This window comes from Chelonia mydas, chromosome 1 (assembly GCF_015237465.2).
Source record: "Chelonia mydas isolate rCheMyd1 chromosome 1, rCheMyd1.pri.v2, whole genome shotgun sequence".
NCBI classification, from domain to species: domain Eukaryota; kingdom Metazoa; phylum Chordata; order Testudines; family Cheloniidae; genus Chelonia; species Chelonia mydas.
The window spans coordinates 129,044,507-129,065,482 of record NC_057849.1 but is presented as its reverse complement, the minus strand read 5'-3'; the positions used below and the strand labels follow the sequence as shown (position 1 = coordinate 129,065,482).

Here is a 20,976-nt window from a genome sequence, read left to right as displayed (position 1 = left end):
TTGTCCAACAAGCCTGATCTAATCTTTTGATGAGATTACAAGTCTGGTTGAGAAAGATAACTATGTTGATATAAGAGACTTAAGCTTCTGTTGGATATTTGACTTAGTGCCATATAACATTTTGATTTAAAAAATTACTTTCAACAGAATCACAGTAGCACATATTAAATGAATTAAAAACTGGGTAACTCATAGATGTAAAATAATTATAAATGGAGAATCATCATCCACAGGGCTGTTCCTCGTATGGTCCCCCAGGAATCTGTTGTTGGCCCGATGCTATTCAATGATTTATTTATCAATGATCTGAAAGAAAATCATCGCTGATAAATCTTGCAGAAGACACAAATATTGGTAGAGTGGTAAACAATCATAAGAACAGGTCAGTTATACAGAGAAATCTGAATCATTTCATAATATGGGCTCACTTAAGCAGCACACATTTTAATACAGCCATATGCTACATTGTACATTTAGGAACAAAGAAAGTAGGTCTTGGAGAGCATATCCTGGAAAGCAGTGACTCTGTAAAAGCCTTTGGGGTCTGGGGGTTACCAACTGAACATAAACTGCCAGTGTGATCCTGTGAGGGCTAATGCAATTCTTGAAGGTCCAAGCAAAGGACATTGAGCAGGAGTAGGGAGTTGGTATTTCCTCTGTTTACATCATTAGTGAGACCATTGCTAGAATACTGTGTCCAGTTCTGATGACCATACTCCAAAAAATGGTGAAAGCTATATGAATGTTCTCAGGTTTGGAAAACATGCTGACAGCAAAACACATAGGCAGCTCAGTCTATTTAATTTATTGAAGAGAAAATTAAGAGGGGACAGATTCACAAGGGGGACTTAAGAACCTAACCATCACTTTAGGTACTTAAGTCCAACATTTAGGACCACTGGCATTCATGAAACCACCATTTAGCGCAGTGGTGGGCAACCTGAAGCCCACGGGCTGCACACAGCCCGTCAGGGTAATCCACTGGTGGGCCCCCAGACAGTCGGTTTACATTTGCATGGCAGCCTGCAGTTCCCAGTGGCTGCAATTCACCATTCCCGGCCAATGGGAGCTGCAGAAAGTGGCGGCCAGCACGTCCCTGTGGCCTACACCGCTTCCCATAGCTCCCATTGGCCACGAATGGTGAACCGTGGCCACTGGGAGCTGCGGGTTGCCGTGCAAATGTACACAAACTGTCTGGAGGACTGCCAGCGGATTACCCTGACGGGCCGCGTGTGACCCCCGGGCCACAGGTTGCCCACCACTGGTTTAGCTACTGCCTAATTCTATATGTGGTGAATTTCCATTAGCAAAGTCCCCTAGGCACCTACATTTCTGCAGGTGGGTGCTCACAAAGCTTCCTGAGACCTGACAGCACAAAGAAGCTCAGCACCTATTTCACTCCTAAACCCCAACAGGATTAATAAACTAGTATTCCCCACCTATTTCAGCTGCAGGATCCAGTCCAGCATGCATGATCTTAGACCACTGTCAGACTGGGCCTCATACAAAACACAGTCAGAGGAGGTGGTGGAGGTAACCCCCTTAAAACCAATAACTCAGTGGTTAGAGCACTCAGTGAGAATGTGGGATGCAGCAGTTTAAATCTCTCCTCTGTCTGATTCAGAGCAAGGCCTTGAACCCAGGTTTCTCACCTGAATGCTCTCACTATTGGGCTACAGGAGTGCATTTTGGGGTTGTGTTGTCAGTCTTTCCTGTTAAAGCTGTTCCATTTTGTATTAAGTGCTTAAATAGTTATTGGGGGAGAGAGAGAGAGAGTGAAATTGACTTGATAGCCCAGTGATAAGGGCTCTATAGACTATGCTCGAGATCAGCCAGATGATAGGGGCTTGATGCAGGAATTACTGGGTGAGATTCTATGGCCTGTGTTATGCAGGAGATCAGAGTACATGATGATAATGGTTCCTTTTGGTTTTAAAATCTATGAATCTATGAGCCTCTCCAAAGCAAGGGGCAAGCAGGAGGGAAATTTAGACTCAGAAGAGTGTCTCTTAGTCACAGTATCTCCTGGGAGAAATCCTAGGGGAGTGCAAGTTATGCAGCATCCCTTTCTTAAGGCTGTGACTAAGGTCACAATCTAGCCCTAAGAGACAAAGTAACAAGTAAGCTCAAAATACCATTTTTAGTCACTTTTCCGAGCAGAATGGCTCGTTAAGAGATTCAGTCTAAATAGATATTTTTGGAATGCAATTTTGTATAAATGTATTTGTAAATAACACCCCCCCACACAACAAATGGGATAGACACATTTTATAACTTAAAACAAATAAGATATTCTGCCACTCTTATTGTTTCGTAAATATTCCCATTGATTTCAAAGGGACTGCTTGCAGGATCAGATGCAGATTAACATGAGTGGCAGAATCAGGCCCTAAATAATGAAGGACCAGACTGTGCCCTTGTCTTCCTTGACCGAGAAGGGCAATAACGTGGATCTTGGGTCACGATCTGGTTTGGAGGACATCCCCTGTTCTCACCTATGCCCTACCTATGAGCAAGTGGCAGAGAGGGGTGTGGAGTGAGTGGAGTCTTGACTCCACCCCCGACATAAAGGACAGAGTAGAGTCCCAGGAACTTGCATTCATTCAAAGGCTGAAGTATTCTCCCTTGCCCTGAAGCAAGATAGGGGCAACAGGGAAGGAACTTTGACTCTGAGATCCCCTTCCCAGGGCTGCTCCTGGGGTGCAGCAGTTATCACAGCATCATAGAAATGTAGGATTGGAAGGGACCTCAAGAGGTCATCTAGTCCAGTCCCCTGCACCTAGGCAGGACTAAGTATTATCCAGACCATCCCTGACAGGTGTTTGTCTAATCTGTTTTTAAAAATCTCCAGTGATGGAGATTCCACAACTTCCCTAGTCAATTTATTCCAGTGCTTAACTACCCTTCACTTAGGAAGTTTTTCTTAAAGTCTAACATAAATCTCCCTTGCTGCAATTTAAACCCATTACCTCTTGCTCTGTTTTCTATGGTGTGATGCTAGTAAATGAAATGCCGGCTCTTGCCAAGGTCATAGGCATTAGCTAAGAACTGACAAACTCATAGTTGGAAATCAAACAGCTCACCTGTATGTTAGTTTTGTTCAAAATAGGTAGTAGTCTAATAAAAATATATTTAGATTCTATGAAATGTTTGTAAGGTGTTGCATGCGTTAATCTCCCTTGTAATGTCTGTATTCCATGCTATAAGGAAATATGTAAGTTTTGCTGTATAACTTTGAAAAGATTTTCTCTGAACTTGTGGCCCCAGGCATGGGACTCATCTGCCCCTGCCCATTCAGGAGGTCTATCAAGATTAAACGGGATATAAGGAACATAACAATGCAAAGAATTTGTGAATGGCCTTATCACACCTTGGAAATGCTATATGACAGGGAGTTTGTCTCATGGACCGGGAGGCTAAATGTAAAAGATAAAACAGGGTCACAAGAAATTTTTTCATCTCTTTGCTGTTTGAACTCTAATTCTAAATTAACAGAGAACAGAGACACTAAATTAAGGCAGAGTTCCTCAGGGGTTAACCCTGGGTCTGCCATGAAAGACATTTTGAATTGACAGATTACTACATCTCTGTCATCTTTAGGAACCATAGATGGTAACTCATTTGTGTGTATATGTTTGTTTGCTTTATCCTGTAAATAACTCTCATTTCTTTTTCCTAGTTAATAAACCCTCAGTTAGTTTATTACAGAATTGGCTACAAGCATTATCTTTGGTGCGAGATCTGAGATACAAATTGGTCTGAGGTACATGACTGGAAATAACCTGAATACTTTGTGATCTTTGGTACAAATGACCATGTAGCACTAAGTCCAGCTCCCCGGGTACCAAGATAGACTGGGGAGTCTAAGAGGACTGTCTGTGACTCCATGGTAAGACTGCTACAGTGATGCAGGAGTTCACATTTGTTACTGGGTTGGTGAAATCTAATTATAGAACACACCACCAGTTTGGGGTGTCTGCCCTGCTTTGACAGTCTTCCCTGAGGTAGGCACTCATGCTCATGAGCCACTCCAGACAGCGTGACAAGTGGTTTAGGAGAACAATTTACCTATGTTCTCTTTATAATAACTTTTTATGTTCTTGAAGACTGTTATCATGTCCTCCGTCATGTCTTGTCTTGTCTTCTGCCCAAAAGCTAAGCTTAGAAAGTATCACATTTATTAGACATAGGGTTAGCTTTTGGCATCGAGCCACACAACTTCAAAAGGAACTCCAGGAGGGATTTTGCCTCCACCAGTCTTGCATATGCAAGCGGAGTGCTATGTCCCTGCTTTTGGCTACCTTTGAAGAACATGAATTTCCGTGATACCAGTAGTGTAGGAACTATGATTGTGGTTGGTCCATGGGTGGAATGTGCAAAGTAGAGGCATGGCTTCTGACGCTATCCTCCCTGCCACATTTACTAGGGCAGGGACAGTCTGACCTATAGCTTGCATAATTTGTTGTCATAAATTCATGATGCCTTCCATTTTGTCCAGTCAAGATTCTGCATTATGAAATTTAACTTCGGTTGTGCACCCCATAGTTTGAATTGCAAAAAGAATTGATTTCATAGACCTGTCCTTCCAAGTGACTTCATTTTCCATTGTAACTGCTTTGAACTTCCCTTGGGGAATGATAAACTCCAAATAGACACAACTTTCTACCCAGAACTCAGATTGTAAATTAAGGACCAACATCTATTGCTTTTTTGTTTACTTTTTTTTTCTTTTTTTCTTTTTTTCTTTTTTTTTTTGCCTTTGGCACCATTGGTGCTAGTAGGAAATCACAATCAGGAACAGAAGAAAGACAATATCCCAGATAAGTGAGGCCTCTTACAAAACTCACAAATATTTCCCAAATAAATTTTCATCTTGCTCTGTCCTGCAGTGTATTTTTAAACAGTTCTATCCTTTTTGGTGGCCTGGGATTTTCTCTTCCTAACTCTTCAAAACACAAACCTGCCTAGTTTACCATTGACTTTAAATTATTGGACCTCTTGCTGTTGTGTTTTTAATGTACCATAAATGCCACATGAATATGCTGACATCCCAGTAAAGGAAATATTTGGTTAATGGGATTCAGGACAGATGGACTCCAAACAACTATTTGGAGGTAAAAGGGGTAAAGGAAAAGGGAAAAAAAAGGTCTGACTCATTATCAGTTCCTTATGAACAATTATAAGCAGATTGCCACTTTTGAAAAGGTGATTAAATAGATAGTTGTGTTATTACATTAAATAAATATTTTTTTATCTGAGAAAGATCTTTTGACAACTATAGAGAAAACTATGGCACACATTTGGTTTGGAGATGATATTGACTATATGTGTTATATTTTCTATTTTGCTTTCTCTCTGTTTTTTATTATATGGGAAATATGGTTGTAAATGGGCTGTTTTAAGAACTTCTATGTGTGTTTTGTTTATTTGACCTTCATAATCTTCTGTTTGCAACATCATTGAAGCTAATGGGAATTATGCTTGAGTATAGACTGCAGGAACAGGGCCTTTTAATATAATAAATCAAATCAGTGAATTCTGGTACCCCATATTTAAACAGCAAATACTGTTAAAGTAAACAATATCATCTTTATTTGCCCAACTGGGCATGGTTTTTAATGTTGGTATTACTAGATAGTAACAGATAATTATTTAAGAGGCATTCAGGTTTATTTAAAATTGATGAAAAGTGACTCATAAAATCAGATTAATTCTGTACAATATAACATTCTATTAGTCACTTGCAGATCTCACTTCACATAACCAGTATGTGGCGCTGTCTCCTGTCAAAAAACAGCCCTGACTTTCACAAAGCTGGTCTTTAGGAGAGCTAGTGTTTACATTGCCAGCTGTAAATGTCACAGCACAACACTGAAGAAGGACTAATTGTGTTTTCATAGTAGCATGAGGTCAATGCTTTATGCGTTTAAGGATTATTTTTGCTTGCGTTTTTAATGTTTTTAATGCTGAGAGATGACTTTTTTTAGTTTATTGGGGAGGGGAGGACCCAACAATTCTGAGAATAAAATAATCAAAAGAAACAAACCAAAACCAAAAACCAAGTAAACAAAAACAGATCAATATATTTTAGATTGTGGAAAAGGAAAAGACATGTACTGCATCAAAGTAACACAATTCACAAGAAAAAGGATTTTTAAAAGCAGAAATTTAAGAGTGGTTAGCAGTAGTCAGCAGAAAATCGTGTTTGCTTTAACAAATTACTAATTTTATTCCATGGATGTCTAAAAGTTGTGTGTGTTTAATAAACTAAAACAATCTCTTGTTTACTTCAGAAGTTTGCAAAAAACATGTTACTTTGTGCATCCTACTTGTTTCCAAATCTCATGTTCCATGAAGAAACTTAGTAAACTTTCTCCCTATAACATACAGACACGCACATTCATATATTTACATTTATATGTGTATGTAATTTCTTTCTAACAATCAGGTATATATTTAGTCCTTACAGGTTTTTGACTGCCAACCTTGTTTACCAAGTATTTGAATTACAGTGCCTGGGTTTCTTTAGTTTCTTAATCTCCTTGTAAGAGAAACATGTCCTGTGCGAATTTGGTTTTAGTGGCATTGAACAGCCATTCTTTTGTGTGCTAACCAACTCAGCCTCACTTAAAAGGAATTCAGAGACTACCCTGATGATCTCTGTAACTGTGACCTTTCCAACACAAGCAACTGAATAAACTGTATTCACAAACTTTTTTAATGATTAAGGGCTCTGTGCCTTTTGCTACCAATCTTCAAAAAACCAATAAAACAGCAGGATTCATGGACTTTAATGTAGTTATTTTAGTTTTAATATGCAGCATTGTTTGGTTAGTAGTACAATAGCACTAACACTGGGAATAAATCTGTCTGTCTTCCATACCTGTCATATCTGAGCACCAAATACCATTATTAAAGATGGCTGCAGATTTTTTCAGACCGCCATACTTATTTAATAAAATTGTGGCAAAAGTTGAAAGCATTTGGTATGCTTGTAGACATAATTAATCAGTCAAGGGTAATGGGTTTTGTCAGTTGTCTGTTCCCTTCTAGACTTGGGGTGTCACTGAGGAATTGCAGAATTGTTAGTCAAGCCTAAAACAGACTAAATGGGTCAGAAACAGACATTTTCTGAATTGGATAGGCAGACCCAGGCCACCTCTGACTAGTAAGGCTGTAGCTGCAGCCTTTAGCAGCCTTGCTAGGGCTACACCATAATTTCCATAATGAGGGTGATTTTTTTACTATTATTGGGGTGCCAGATGGGCCAGATTCCATTGTGCATGTTGACTCAGTGGATTCCACCAACTGTTATTAGTAGATCCCAGGATGTTGTCCTCTAGTGATAGGAAGTCTACTAGAAGTGGGGCACAGTTTACAAGCCACCACCAGCCTTCACTCAGCTGAGGGGATCAGGGCTGGCCATCACAGCTCACAAAGTGTGTGGAGTCTTCTGGAGAGGTAGTTGGGACAGCTCCAGAGCTTACTTGGTGCATCTCCAAAGTAGCCTCCATTTCTGGACTTCTTTCTAGGGTATATTGACACTGCCATGGCTGTTCTGGGTCAGCTGCGTTGGGCTTGCAAGCCTTGGGCTGCTGGGCTAACAGTTGCATTGTAGACATTTGGGCTCAGGCTGGAGCTCAGGCTCTGAAACCCGGTGAGGCAGGGTGGGCGGCAGGTTACACTATATGGGGATAAAAAACCCGTGGCTGGCCCAGGTCAGCTGACTCAGTCTCGGGCTGTTGGCCTGAAAAATTGCTGTGTAGAGGTTTGGGCTCCAGCTGGACCCTGAGATCTGGGACTCTGTGGGGTGGAGGGTCCCAGAGTCTGGGCCTCTACCCAAGCCCGAAAGCTTTCATTTCAATTTTTAACCCCACAGACAAAGCCCCGGGAGACTGAATCAATTGACTCTGGCACTGAGACTTGGTGCCACAGGTTTTTTATTGCTGTGTAGATGTACCCCAGTGGCACCCTGCACTGATTTGCTTTTAAACGTGCCTCCCTTGCCGAACCCCTTTCGGTAGGTTGTGGTAGCACTGCCATCAGACCAGTCCCCCTCTGCCACCGCAGCTCCCTCAGGCACAGGAGGAAATTTGTAATTGTTATTCCCCAGCCACTCACAGGGTGACATCTATCGAGTTACCCCAGATTTCTGCCAGTGACCCGAGGGCAGAATTTGATCCAGAAGTACTTCAGGACACAAAAAGAAATTAAAAGTGAAGACTTTCCTCCACCCCTATTATAACTACATATTGCAAGTGGCTGACCGAAACTAGTGTCTGATGTTACCAAATTCCTGTGGATTGTAACACCTAGTCCAAGCTCTGTTTTCTTCTATTCAATTTCTTATATCATGCTCAGCACCAAATTGAATAGAATTATAGCATTAGATATGAATGTCCTTGCTTCAGGCTTAACAATGTCCTTGGTTCATAGGCTTAACAACAGTCTTTAGGGTTTGATTCTCCCTTGATATACCTGTGTAGTGCCAGCTGTGGACAATGGAAGTTGCCTGCATGTGTTCAGGGGAAAAAAATCTCCTTGGGCTTCTTGCTTACATTATGCTGGTGTCAATCTAGGGGTGAGGAGAGCGGTGTTACACTGGTGTAAAACTAGTATAAGTGAGATCATTCACAGCCCTTGTTATATATTAATTTCATTGAAGGAGATTTTTCCAATTTGTGTGTTTAGCTGCATTATAAAATATATTCAGCAAAAGAGACTCCAACAGCCTCTAGACCATTGACATAATAATTTATAAATTATTTCGACAGCAGAGATATTTACACCTCCTGTAATGGCCCCAAATCTCAGTTCTGTCAAGTGATACAAGCTTGGGATCACCTAGTTTGGGAGATTTAATCCACAGACTACTGTTAGAAAAGAACATTTGCTCCTTCTATTCATATGGTTTATTGCAGCAATAGGAGTTTACATACAGTGTTTTAAAATTAATGCATAATGTAATGTATGTGTTTTGTATTGCGTACATGCACTGTAAATATGCAAACTAAAAAGAAAACAGAGAGAGAATAGTTCTTTTATGTGTATTTTAGCTATTTTGTTTAAAACAGGGCAAGATGTTAATCATTTTAATTTTGTAGTTAAAGGCACTGGACTAATGACTTATAAAAATTAATTTTTAAATAACACACTAGGATGAGATTTTATGGGATGAGATTTTATGCAAGCTCCAGCCTGGAACAAATGGTAAGTACTGACTTGGGATTTTAATATGGGAAAACTCCCAGTCTTCAGTAAACCCCAAGCTGCAATTTCACTACGCTTTTTTAGACCTTAACAAAGAGACTTAGAGGAATTGTCCATTAGCTGAATTTCTCAGCTTTATTTACATTTATGAATGAATATATCTGAGTTCATAAGTCAAAACAAGGCATATGAACACAGCAATACTATTAATAGAACAAAGTAAATAGGAGTTTTGACAGTGAAAAATCAACAGACCCCAGGGTGTGCATGTCTCTGTGCATACTGGGTGTGTCTATTTAGGTCTATATGCCTTAGTCGGTCTGTGGATGTCTGTGTTTGTGTTTGCCTGGGTGCATTAGGCATGTTTGTATCCGAGGATAAGTAGGTGTACCTGTTTAAGGGCCAGATCCGGCAGGCTGCTGCGTGTCTTCAATTCCCTGTGATGTCCGTGGGAGCTAACAGGGCTCAGCACTTGGCACCGTCAAGCCGTGTGTGTGTGTGTGTGTGTGTGTGTGTTATAGGGGTGTCTGTGTTTGGGGTGTCTATTCAGGAACAGCTGAGGGTCCGTGCAGGCTGGGCTGAGTGCTAGTCATGTAAGAGGGTGGGGGAATTCCTGTGCAGGGTCTGTGTGCCAGTGTGTTGCAGCAGCCCAGGGTGTACACAGCATGTGTCCAGGGGACCTCGGAGAAGTTCACCAGCTCCCTCGCATTCTCTGTCCCCTGCCTGCGGTCAGGCAGCCCGGCTCTGCTGTCACTCCCATTTCTTGCAGCCAATGGCACAGCCTCCTGTCACCCTCACCCCACCCCCTCCTGGGAGTAAGGGGAGGGGTGTGTGCTGGGGAGGGGAGGAAGGGGGGTGAAGAGAGTTGAATGATTGAACTTTCTTGTTTAGTTTCTGCAGCGCTGAGGTTCCCCCCCCGCCCCCAGTCCAGTCTAGCACCAGATCGGTGCACGGGGGCTTACCCGGGCGTCTCTTGCTCTCTGCGGCACCCCTTCCTCTCCTCAGCACCCACCCACCGCACAGCGATGGTGCTCAAGGATCCCGCCGGGTCTCTGACCCTTTTCCTTTGGATTACGGCTTCCTGGGGCTGCCTGGCTGCAGCTGCCGGGGTTGCTGCTGCTCGCAGGCAGGACGAGTCTTTCTCCACTGTCAGTGTCTACAGAGCCAGATGCACCTCCAGGTGCCTGAGCCTGCAGATCACTCGCATATCTGCCTTCTTCAAGCATTTCCAGGTACGGTAGCAGCGCAATAGGGAAAGAGAGACCCCGCACCCGCCCCTCGCCACGCGCTCTCCACGCGTGCAAGCCCTCGGCCCGGTGACGCCGCTGGCCAGTGTTGCCCAGGTCTGGGGAGTGCACGTTCAGGGTGGGGTGGGGGGTGCTGTGAGGTGGGGGATGGGGTGCTAGTGGGTGTACATGGGACGGCTTGGACTTCATCGCTTCTTTGCAAACTTCCCGGGCAGGAGTTCCCAAAAGGGGCTGCTTATGTCGCAGGGTGTACATCTTCCCCCCCGTCCCTGCGATCGCCCCAGAGGTTAGGCAGGTGGAAACCCTTAACGCCAACACAAGGAACACCCAGGGCGAGCAGACCGAGAATGAGTGGTATTTCGGACCCGTCCTCACGCTGTGCAAACAAGACTTTCATCCTGGCACCGGGTCTTACCGGGGCAGATCGCTGTGCTTGCTGCGTGTTTAAATGCTAAATGCTCCCATTGACGATTAATTGCATTTGTAAATGTCCTAGCGCGGCTGGAACTGGCGTTGTTTGTGCAGGGATTTGTTGGCAGGGTTTTTCACTGAAGCGGGCAGTTTGTGCCGGGGAAGGTGACTTATGCAGGCAAGGCAGCTCTCTTCCCGCTCACAGGTGCCCAGTTTGGTTAGTCTCTAAGGTGCCACAAGGACTCCTTTTCTTTTTGCGAATACAGACTAACACGGCTGATACTCTGAAACCTGTCTCTGATAGTTACTTTGATAGTTACACAAGACCTGCAGCCCAGAGCCTCCCAGGGCTCCTGAATTCATGCCCGGGCGGCAGGCGATGTCCTGGCATGGTTGGCTAAGCGCGCACGTCTCTGGTTTTTAGGAGATTTAAGAGCGGTGTGAAAACTAAATAGGACAAGACACTGGTGCTTTGCGGGTGTGTGTGTGTGTGTGTGGAGGGGGGTTTAAATGCTGAAGAAAGTCTGAGGGGCAGATGATCTGAGTTTTGGTTCTCTGATGTTAAGAAGCAAGTGTTTATTACGGTTCATCATTGGAGCTGGATTTCTCTTATGTTCTGCTTGAAAATTCAGGATGTTTTCTTAAGGGCGATCGTCAAGAGTTTGTAGCCTCTGTTCCGATCTGCCAGAGTAAAAGCGGATGGGGAGTTGGTGGTTATAATAGAACTAGAAACTATGCGACGAGCTATGCGGGACAAATGTCTGTGTGGTGGCGGAGATGATGATGATGATGATGAGGGGTGGGGCAGAAAGGGGACACGACATTGGGAAATAGGTCGAGGTGCATGAGGTCGAGACCTGTCTGGAGTAAAATGAACCACACCTAAATTGGTGGGTCAAAAAGCATATTTAGGACATCGCGGACGAGATCTTAGGAAATCGTGTCTCCAGCTCGGTATGTCCACACCTTCCCTCTAGACTATCTCTGCCGTTCCGACCCCCTTCCCCCCCACCTGTTCGGTGGTGATGTAAAGACTGAACTGCATCGGCCAGAAGGAAATGGTGAAAACACTTTAAATTGCACATAACAACAGCCCTCTCTCCCCTTAATAAACTGGCCTATTTGGACAGAGGGAGCCATTAGCACTGTAGAGATATGTCCCAAAACACGGGTGGGGAAAAGGTGAGAGGGAAGTGATTGTGTTTCTCTCCTCTCTGTGCTTTTAGATGTGCATTGAAGCAAACACAAACTGCGAGGGAAATAGTTGCCTAAAGCCGCTTTGTTCATCCAAAGCAAAGGAGTTCACCCGAAATGTTGGGCTTTTTAAAAACCGGATCACCTGTACATATTTTAAATTCAATGGGAAAATAAAACCCAAATGTTTTGATGTTTCGACTGCAACAAGAGCTTTCTCGTATCTGTAGCTGAATTTAAGAATAAAAAGCCTGGGAATGCAAAAGAGCCCCTCTTAAACGGGGGGGGGGGGGGGGGGAGTGGAGAGCTTGGGGTACGCTACTGACTGTCCATATCAGACAGAAAGGGCAAGGGGAAAGTATTTGAACCTGCACATTCGCGTGTGGGGCAAAGAGCACGTGCAGTCCCAAGGTTTTACCTGAAGGTGTCCTGGATTTTGAAACTGCAAAGTGCTTGCTATGAAAATGTCTTCGTCTCAGCAAATGTCTCGAAAGCAGGAAAAACATGTAAAACAGTTCTTTATCTTGGAATGAGCTTGCACTGTCAGCCGGTTGTAACTTATTTGTTTTAGAGTTTCAGTGGCTAAGGCGCCAGTTTAAATCAAGCCAATTCCTAGTGAAAGGCTTTTTTTGTTTTTTTCTTGGCATGATTTCTTTTCCGAAGTAAAACTGCTGACAGAATGCACATTGCCAAACAATACTGATTACATTTTAATTAGCTAGGGTGAAATAAGCTGCAAATTACTCAGTTAGGGCTTAATAATGGGCTGCCTTTTTTTTTTTTGTAATCAGTTGCAAATCTCGGAGTTTTAACCCTGTAATGTTTAGAAGAAAACGATCTCGCTTATAAAAGTTAAGCTTCCCATTGTCTTTTAATGAAAAAAGGAAGGACTGTTTCATAGGGTGCATTCACTGTTTGATATGCATAATAGACCACAAGGTCATACCTAGGGGACATTATTCAGTGATGAGAACTACCCTCAACTACCATCTCTAAAGTAGCAGTTGCTGAAGTTATTTCACTGCAGAGGATGCCACATTATCTCGTTATCTGACTCAGCCTTTGAAGTGACCCAAACATTAACTCAGCCCAGCAGCAAGAGTGAGGTTCTATATTGTCTCACTAAAGATCACATGAAGAACAGGCAGTGCCAGGGCTTAATTTGTGATGAAAGAGGTGCTGGGCCTCAAGCAATTGTTTTACTTTCATAACTGATGCAGCAAGGCAGAAGTGCCAGGGCTATGAACTGCTGGGCCAGAGGCCTGGGACAAATTAAGTACTGTGCCGTGCCTGTCTTGAGAAGACCCTCTGCTTTTCCTCATCCCCTCAATTGCAGTCACTCAGTAGCTGGGGGTCAGCCAGATAGCTCTGGAGCAGGGGGGTGAGCGGTGCTGCTGCTGCTGGATGACACATGACTCCTGGGGGCTGCCTTGCATTGTAGAGGTGGAGGGTTCTAAAAACACATCATTTAGGGTCTGACAGCAGAAATATCAAGTCATCTGAACAATGAAGAAATCAGTGAAGGGTAAGGATTATTTCTATAATTCCAGGCTCTTATTTTCCCCATTGTCCTGCCCAGAGCTAGTCGATATTTTTCAGATTTTCAAAATGTTGATTATATTTTTCGTGAAGAAAACGGAATTGTTATCACTGTTTTCATCGTTCTTTAAATCACGTCAGGTTCTGATGGGCAGTTGAAATGCTCTGTTTTCTTTAACTTCACTTCCTCACTTCTCTATGGAAATAATAGTATTTAACTACCTCTGAGAGTTGTCTGACACCTCAGATACCCCGATGAAGCAGCCCCACACACCCATTGAAGGATGCACCTTCACTAGGAAGAAGGTGTGTTCTAACCATGTTTTAGCTAATGTGTGGTAAAACCCTTGGTAAGAAAAGGCAATTTGTAGTTTTCATACACATTAGCAAATTCTATCGTGTGTCCCCCATACTTATGATGTATATGAGCACCTCACAATCTTCAGTGAGCAAATTAGGGAAATCAAGCAAACTAGGGAAATATAGTTTTGACAAAAGTACTATAAGGTGGGTGCAAAACTGTTTGAAAGGCTGTACTTAAAGAGTAGTTATCAATGGTTCACCGTCAAACTGTGAGACTGTATTTAGTAGGATCCCACAGGGGTCAATCCTGGATGTGGTACTAGTCAATATTTTCATTAATGACTTGGATAATGGAACGGAGAGTATGCATATACAATTTTCAGATGACACCAAACTGGGAGGGGTTGCAAGCACTGTGGAGGACAGGATTAGAATTCAAAACAACTTTGACAAATTGGAGAATCGGTCAAATCAACACAGTGAAATTCAATAAAAAGAAGTGCAAAGTACGTCAGTTAGGAAGGAAAAATCAAATGTACAACTACAAAATGCAGAATAATTGGTTAAAAGTAGTGCTGCTGTAAAAGATGTGGGCGTTATAGTGGATCTCAGAGTGAATATGAGTCAGCAATGTGATACTGTTGTGAAAAAGGCTAATGTCATTCTGGAGTTTATTAACAGGATGCATTATCTAAGACATGGGATTTTTGTCTCAATCTACTCAGCACTGGTGGGGCCTCAGCTAGAGTACTATGTCCAGTTCTGGGCACCACACTTTAAGAAGGATGTGAACAATTTGGAGAGAGTCCAGAGCAGAGCAACAAAACAGATAAAAGGTTTAGAAAACTTGACCTATGCAGAAAAGTTTAAAACTTGTTTAGTCTTGAGAAAAAAAGACTGAGGGCGGACCTGATAATAGTCTTCATAAATTACTCCTGGAGGAATTCTGCACCAAAAAAATAAAAATTCTGCACACAATATTTTAAAATTCTGCATTTTTTGGTCAAAATAATGCAATATAGTCCAGCTAGTTTCAATTATTTTGGTAATTTATTTAAACTACAATACAATGGATGGAGAATGGAAGTGGGAAGCACTGGAGGAAATCACCAACCCCCCTCTGTCTAATAGTAATATAGCTAGTATTAACCCTTACTTCTAATTATTAGTCAACAAATATATGCAGCCATATGCTCATTGTTACATCATAAGCAACTGAAGAGCAAGTGAGGGCTGGGGACTCAAACTCACAATTTATACTGGCTACTGACCATCTCCAAAAAGGTCAAGTCGCAAACGGTTCATGGAGCACATTTTGATAGGAAATTTTTTCAGTCCAAAAATGTAGACCAGTTCTAATCACTAAAGCACCATAAGCATTTATGAGGCCATACTGCACTTGACAGTAAGGCTCCTTTACACCACTCTGGAAATGTAAAGGAGCCTTAAAATTTTTACACCTGTTTTATACTCTTTTTTGTCAGCATCTACCATTGGCGAGTATACATATCTTCCCTGCCTAGTGGGCTGGCTTTTGTGGATTGCATTCTTTAGGTGATTCTCTCCCCCCATTCATTGTATAGGGAGCCTAGGGCTCTAACTCAGTCTTTGTGAATCACGTTGTTCCTGTGATTTTCTGGGTGCCTAAAAGTTAGGTGTTGCAATGCTCAGCATTCCAATGCCTAAATCCTTGTGTGGATCTGAGCCTGTGATTATTATAAATAGCTTCTTGGCTGATATGATCTACCAGAGCTAAGGAGTTGGCTTGGTAAGGAGTTAGTTTTACACAGACCACTGCAGTTTTTCTCCAGATGTCTTGCTCTGTTCTCTTCTACCAAAACTTGAAAGAATCTTGTTCTTCTAAGGGCTAAGAAACTGGGATCCTTGTACTTAGGTGGTGTACTGAAAATTAAAGGCATGTAGTAGAGAAGACGGTTCCACACATGTATGTACTTCTTATATGTCCACATACTTCTGCAAGCCACATAAATATGTTAGGCCAGATTCCTGGCTTACTTGCTTTTGCAGTTTACCTTAAATATAATAGCTGAGAAGATTTGTATTTTCAAGGAGGAGGATGTATAATGTTGTATAGTTCTAATCAGGAATAATTAAGTCACTTAGTCTAAACATTTGTTATATTCAGTAAACAGTAATTACATTGTGGTGAGAGAATGTTCTCATCATTCCAAATGTACCATTCTCCTATCAACAAATGAATTTAGGAGAGCTAGAGTTTTTGACAGACCAAATAAGGCACATTAAAAAAAAAAAGTCTCCCATTTTACATCCTCAGTCACTTGTGGGTACAAATAATTATGTGCGCAAGTGATATGATTTAGATATCTTGCTACCAGATTGCACGCGCTAATCAGGTAGCTAGTTATCTAAATGCCACCACCTCTGCCTAAAAATGATCACCACCCCAAAATTGATAGCTCTTGACACATTTCAACTTTAATGGATTGTAGGTGCAAAAGTTGTAGGGCCAGGTTGAGGCCCCTTAGCAAATTTGGCCCACAGTGCTCTGTTGCAGAGGTAAGGGAGAGCAAATGTTAACTGCCAGTATAATGTAACAATTGTTACTGCACTTCTCAGGGTATTTCCAGTTTCCGCTCCATGCTTCATATGGTGCGGTGACCAAAACTTAGCATAGTATTGTGCATGAGAATACATTCATTTATATAGGTCAGTGGTTCTCCAACTTATTTGATCGGGACCCCCTTCTTTGTGTCTGTAATAGTTTACACACACACACACACGCACACACACACACCCACCACCACCCTGCTCTGAAGGCAGAGTGGAGAGCAGCGGCTGCTGCCTGGGCACCCAGCTCTGAGGGCAGAGTGCTGGCTGGGTGTCCGGCTCTGAAGGCAGCACTGCACCAGCAGCAGCACAGAAGTAAGGGTGGCAATGTGAAAAATGATATTTGTCATCACTTGTCACAGCAGACTTATCGCCTCATTGCCACCCTTACTTCTGCGCTGCTGCTGCTACCCCAGGGCTGACAGCCAGAGCCCCGCCACCTGCAGGTGAGGGATTGTGGGGAGGGAAGGAGAGCCTGAACCTGGGCTGCCTCCCAAGGAAGGACTGGGGGGGCAGGGAAGGAGAGGCCTGGCAGCGGGGCTCCGGCTTTCTTGCCCCAGTGCGACGGGACTCCGGGTGTCCCCTTTATTCCTGCCTCCTGGGTGTGCGTGCCCCTTCTGCATGAGCCCCAGCCACCTGGGGCTGACAACCAGAGCTCTTAAAAAAAATCCACACAATTTGTGCCTCCCTTGACACATTCCCGTGCCTCCCTTAGGAGGCCTGCTCCATAGTTTAAGAACCACTGACATAGATAATAGCATTATGATGTTTTTTGTTCATTCTTTAACTGCTTCTTAATATGGTTTTACATCTTGAATTCTTTTCTGACTAGTTTGTGATGTCTAGATCTTTTACTTGAATGATTACAGTTAACTTCAAACTCAATGATCTCTCAAATGATCAAATTGTTGCTGTAAATATGCACTCACACTTGTCCACATTCAATTTAATCTGCACAGACTGTCTACTCATCTAGCTTTGTTAGGTCTTTCTTAGCTTTCTCAGTCTTCTTTAGACTACCAAGTAAATGTGTGTTAACTGCCAGTTTAGCCATTTTAATATTTAAATCCCCTTCAAGATAATTAATTATGTTAAATAATGCTGATCCTAGCAGGTATCTTTGGGGCACCCCAGTGGTAACTTTCTTCCATGTACACAACCTTACCATTTATCCAGACTGTTTGTCTCCTGTTTCTTCACCAGTTTCTAATTCCAGATAGAATGTTATCTCTCACCCCATGACTACCTAGTTTCCCCCTTTCTAGAGGAACTTTCTCAAAGGCTTTTTGAAAATCCAAATCCTCTTTTCACTAGATTGTTTGTATCATGTAGAATTCAGTGTTGGTTTGGCTATGTAGTCTTATATCTGGTCTAATCCCCTTGTTGAGATCCATGATCATAGACTCAGGAGTTGTACAGATATGCTAATATGATCCTTTTGAAGGACAGAATCTGAGTGGATCAACCGTTTAGATTGGAGGCTGATGGTAGCACATCAAAAGCACAAATCATTTAAAATGTTGGAAAACCAAATTATGGATCTGAGACAGAATTAAAGCTTTAAGGCAGAATCTAGCTCTGTGATATGGGTCAATGGGATTCAATGGGAGGTTTGCCCACTTTCCACAGGGCTGAATCTGCTCCTTATAATCCTGCAATTTTGACTGATCAAATTTGGGACCTTTAAGTTTGGATAGTGTCCCTTTAAATTTGAAGTACTTTTGTCTGATCATGTCTTAAGTGTAACTTAACTATACAGAAAGATAAGGAAATAGTGGATTTATTGAGGAATAAAAGTTGGCAAGGTACTTCCATCCTGCTACATTTTGCTTGTGGCTGCTTAAACATTCTTAAAATAATACTTTTTACTGTCATGCCCTTCAAAAACCATTTTCATTTTATTTTAGAGAGTCTGATCTACAGACATGATGCAAAAATACATTGTCAATAGGAGTATTGTTGACATTAGCAGAGCTTGCATCAGGCCCAGTATTGATGTTATTTTTAAATCTGGAAATGTAATTCAGAGAAAGAAATATTCAACTTTTAAAAAGTAAACAGATACATTTTTTCTTGCAGTCTGTAGCAGCGTGCTAAAGGTTAAGGATGGCTTAATCTATGAAGTGCTTATTTTAAATTTAACTTATTAAAACATCATTCACTATCTAATAAGGACTATTTCTGTGATTAACTTGTGTTCTGAAATGCATTTAAAATGTATTTGGTTTAATAAGCTTCCTATGAAGAAAAAGTCAATAAGCATCTATGATAGCTTAAAAACCAGAATGGTTTTCCTGTATGTTGAACATTTGTAATTTTGCAGAGGGCAAATTTCCTAGGAGTGAATGTCAACTTTGTGGGCCTGTGAAAGGAGATTATTATTTACAAGCTGGTCTTCCTCTCCTGTGACATAAAAATCATGTTAATTTTTTGCTTCCACTGTTATCTGGAATTAGTAGAGATCCAACTCTGTAAACAGACAGGATAATCTTTTAGAATTCATATTTTTAAAGGCAAAATGATGACTGATGGGTGTAGCCTAGGAGACAGGGTATAATGAAAGAGAGGAAACATTGTTTATATTGACTTAATTATTCAGTACTTAGCAATGAATAAGTTAGTGGGTTCTCTGAACAGATGTAAATCTTTTGGCAAAACAGAACTCAGAATAGGAGGTAATACTGTGGAGCCGCATTCTGCGGTGTGATCATGAAATAGTAGAGTTCATGATTCTAAGAAATGGTAGAAGTGAAAACAGCACAATAAAGATAATGGATTACAAGAAGGCAGATTGTAGCAAACTCAGGGAATTGGTAGGTAAGATCCCATGGGAAGCAATCTAAGGGGACAAACAGTTCAAGAGAGTTGGCAGTTTCTGAAAGGGCACAAGAGTAAACTATCCCAAGGAGTAGGAAAGACAGGAAGTATGCCAAGAGACCATCCTGGCTTAACCAGGAGATGTTCAATGATCTGAAACTCAAAAAAGAGTCCTACAAAAAGTAGAAACTAGTGTCAAATTACAAAGAATGAATAGAAACAAATAATCCAAGTATGTAGGGGCAAAATTAAAAAGGCAAAAGCACAAAAATGAGATTAAACTAGCTAGAGACATGAAGGTTAACAAGAAAACATTCTACAAATACATTAGAAGCAAGAGGAAGACCAAGAACATTGTAGGCCCATTACTCAGTGGGGTGGGAGGAAACAAGAACAGAAAATATGGAAATGGTAGAAGTGCTAAATGACTTTTTTATTTTTGTTTTAATCAAAAAGGTTAGTAGCAACTGGACATCTAACATAGTGAATAACAGTGAAAATGAGGTAGGATCAGTGGCTAAAATAGGGAAAGAAGAAGTTAAAAATTACTTAGACAAGTCAAATGTCTTCAAGTCACCAATACTGGATGACATATGTCCATACTCATGGAGCTGACTGAGGAGATATCTGAGCCATTAGCGATTATCATAGAAAAGTCATGGAAGAGAGATTCCAGAGGACTAGAAAAGGGCAAATATAGTGCCAATCTATAAAAAGGGAAATAAGGACAACCCGGGGAATTACAGACCAGTCAGCTTCACTTCAGTACCCGGAAAGGGAATGGAGCAAATAATTAAGCAATCAATTTGCAAATAACTAGACGATAACAGGGTGATAAGTAACATTCAGCATGGATTTGTCAAGAACAAATCGTGTCAAACCAACCTAATAGCTTTTTTTGACAGAATAACAAACCTGGTAGATATGGGGGGCAGGGAAGTGGTAGATATGGTATATCTTGATTTTAATAAGGCTTTTGATACCGTCTTGCATGACCATCTCATAAACAAACTATGAGTCTATGATTTTATGTTTCCCACAGCTGGGCCTTATGGTCCTAGTACAAAGCCCTCTGTAGTCAATGGAAAGATTACCACTGATTTCATTTGGGTCAGATCAGACAGAACCACTGATACTTGCTTTGTCAACCAAGAAGAAGAGCACTGTGAACCTTCTGTCCCTGTTCCAGTCTTTTAATGCCCCAGAGATCAGAGGACAAGGAAAGAGGTCTGGAAATTTGAATGTTACATTTCAGGTATATGAGACTTGAAAGTATCATCCCTTTCTTCCCCAATTAAAAAAACCAAAAAACCAGAAAAAAACCACAGTTTTTTTTGGCGATGATTAATACATTAACCACCACTTCCTCCCCCCAAATATCTCTAGATATGGGGCAAAATCCTGGCCCTATTGACTTCAGTAGAAAACCCCCCATTGACTTCATTGGGCCCATGGAATGTTTGGATTGCAGTAGCAGTATAAGATGTGTTTGCAGCTTATGAAAGCATTGTAATAGAGAAAATTATTCATAAGTCTTCCAGGAAAAGAGGTAGTTGTGGGGTTACCAGATATGGTAGTGCCTTAATATGCTAAAATCTATTGAGAGTATTATTAACCATATTGTTGTACAGTACAAACAGTTACAGGTGTGACATCCTCTGGCCCT

At 41.8% G+C, this 20,976-nt stretch overlaps 1 protein-coding gene across 2 annotated transcripts in view; it reads left to right on the top strand.

The window, feature by feature from the left end:
* Positions 1–10,033: 10,033 nt before the first annotated feature.
* The window catches only part of ANOS1 (anosmin 1), a 175,900-nt gene continuing 164,957 nt past the window's right edge, over positions 10,034–20,976 (top strand). The window contains exon 1 of one of the 2 annotated variants that reach the window (XM_037899891.2): positions 10,034–10,442. In XM_037899891.2, the coding sequence (XP_037755819.2) occupies positions 10,080–10,442 (363 nt within the window). In that variant the 5' untranslated portion in view covers positions 10,034–10,079. The remainder of the gene's footprint in view (positions 10,443–20,976) is intronic. The other variant, XM_037899902.2, reaches the window with a different exon arrangement.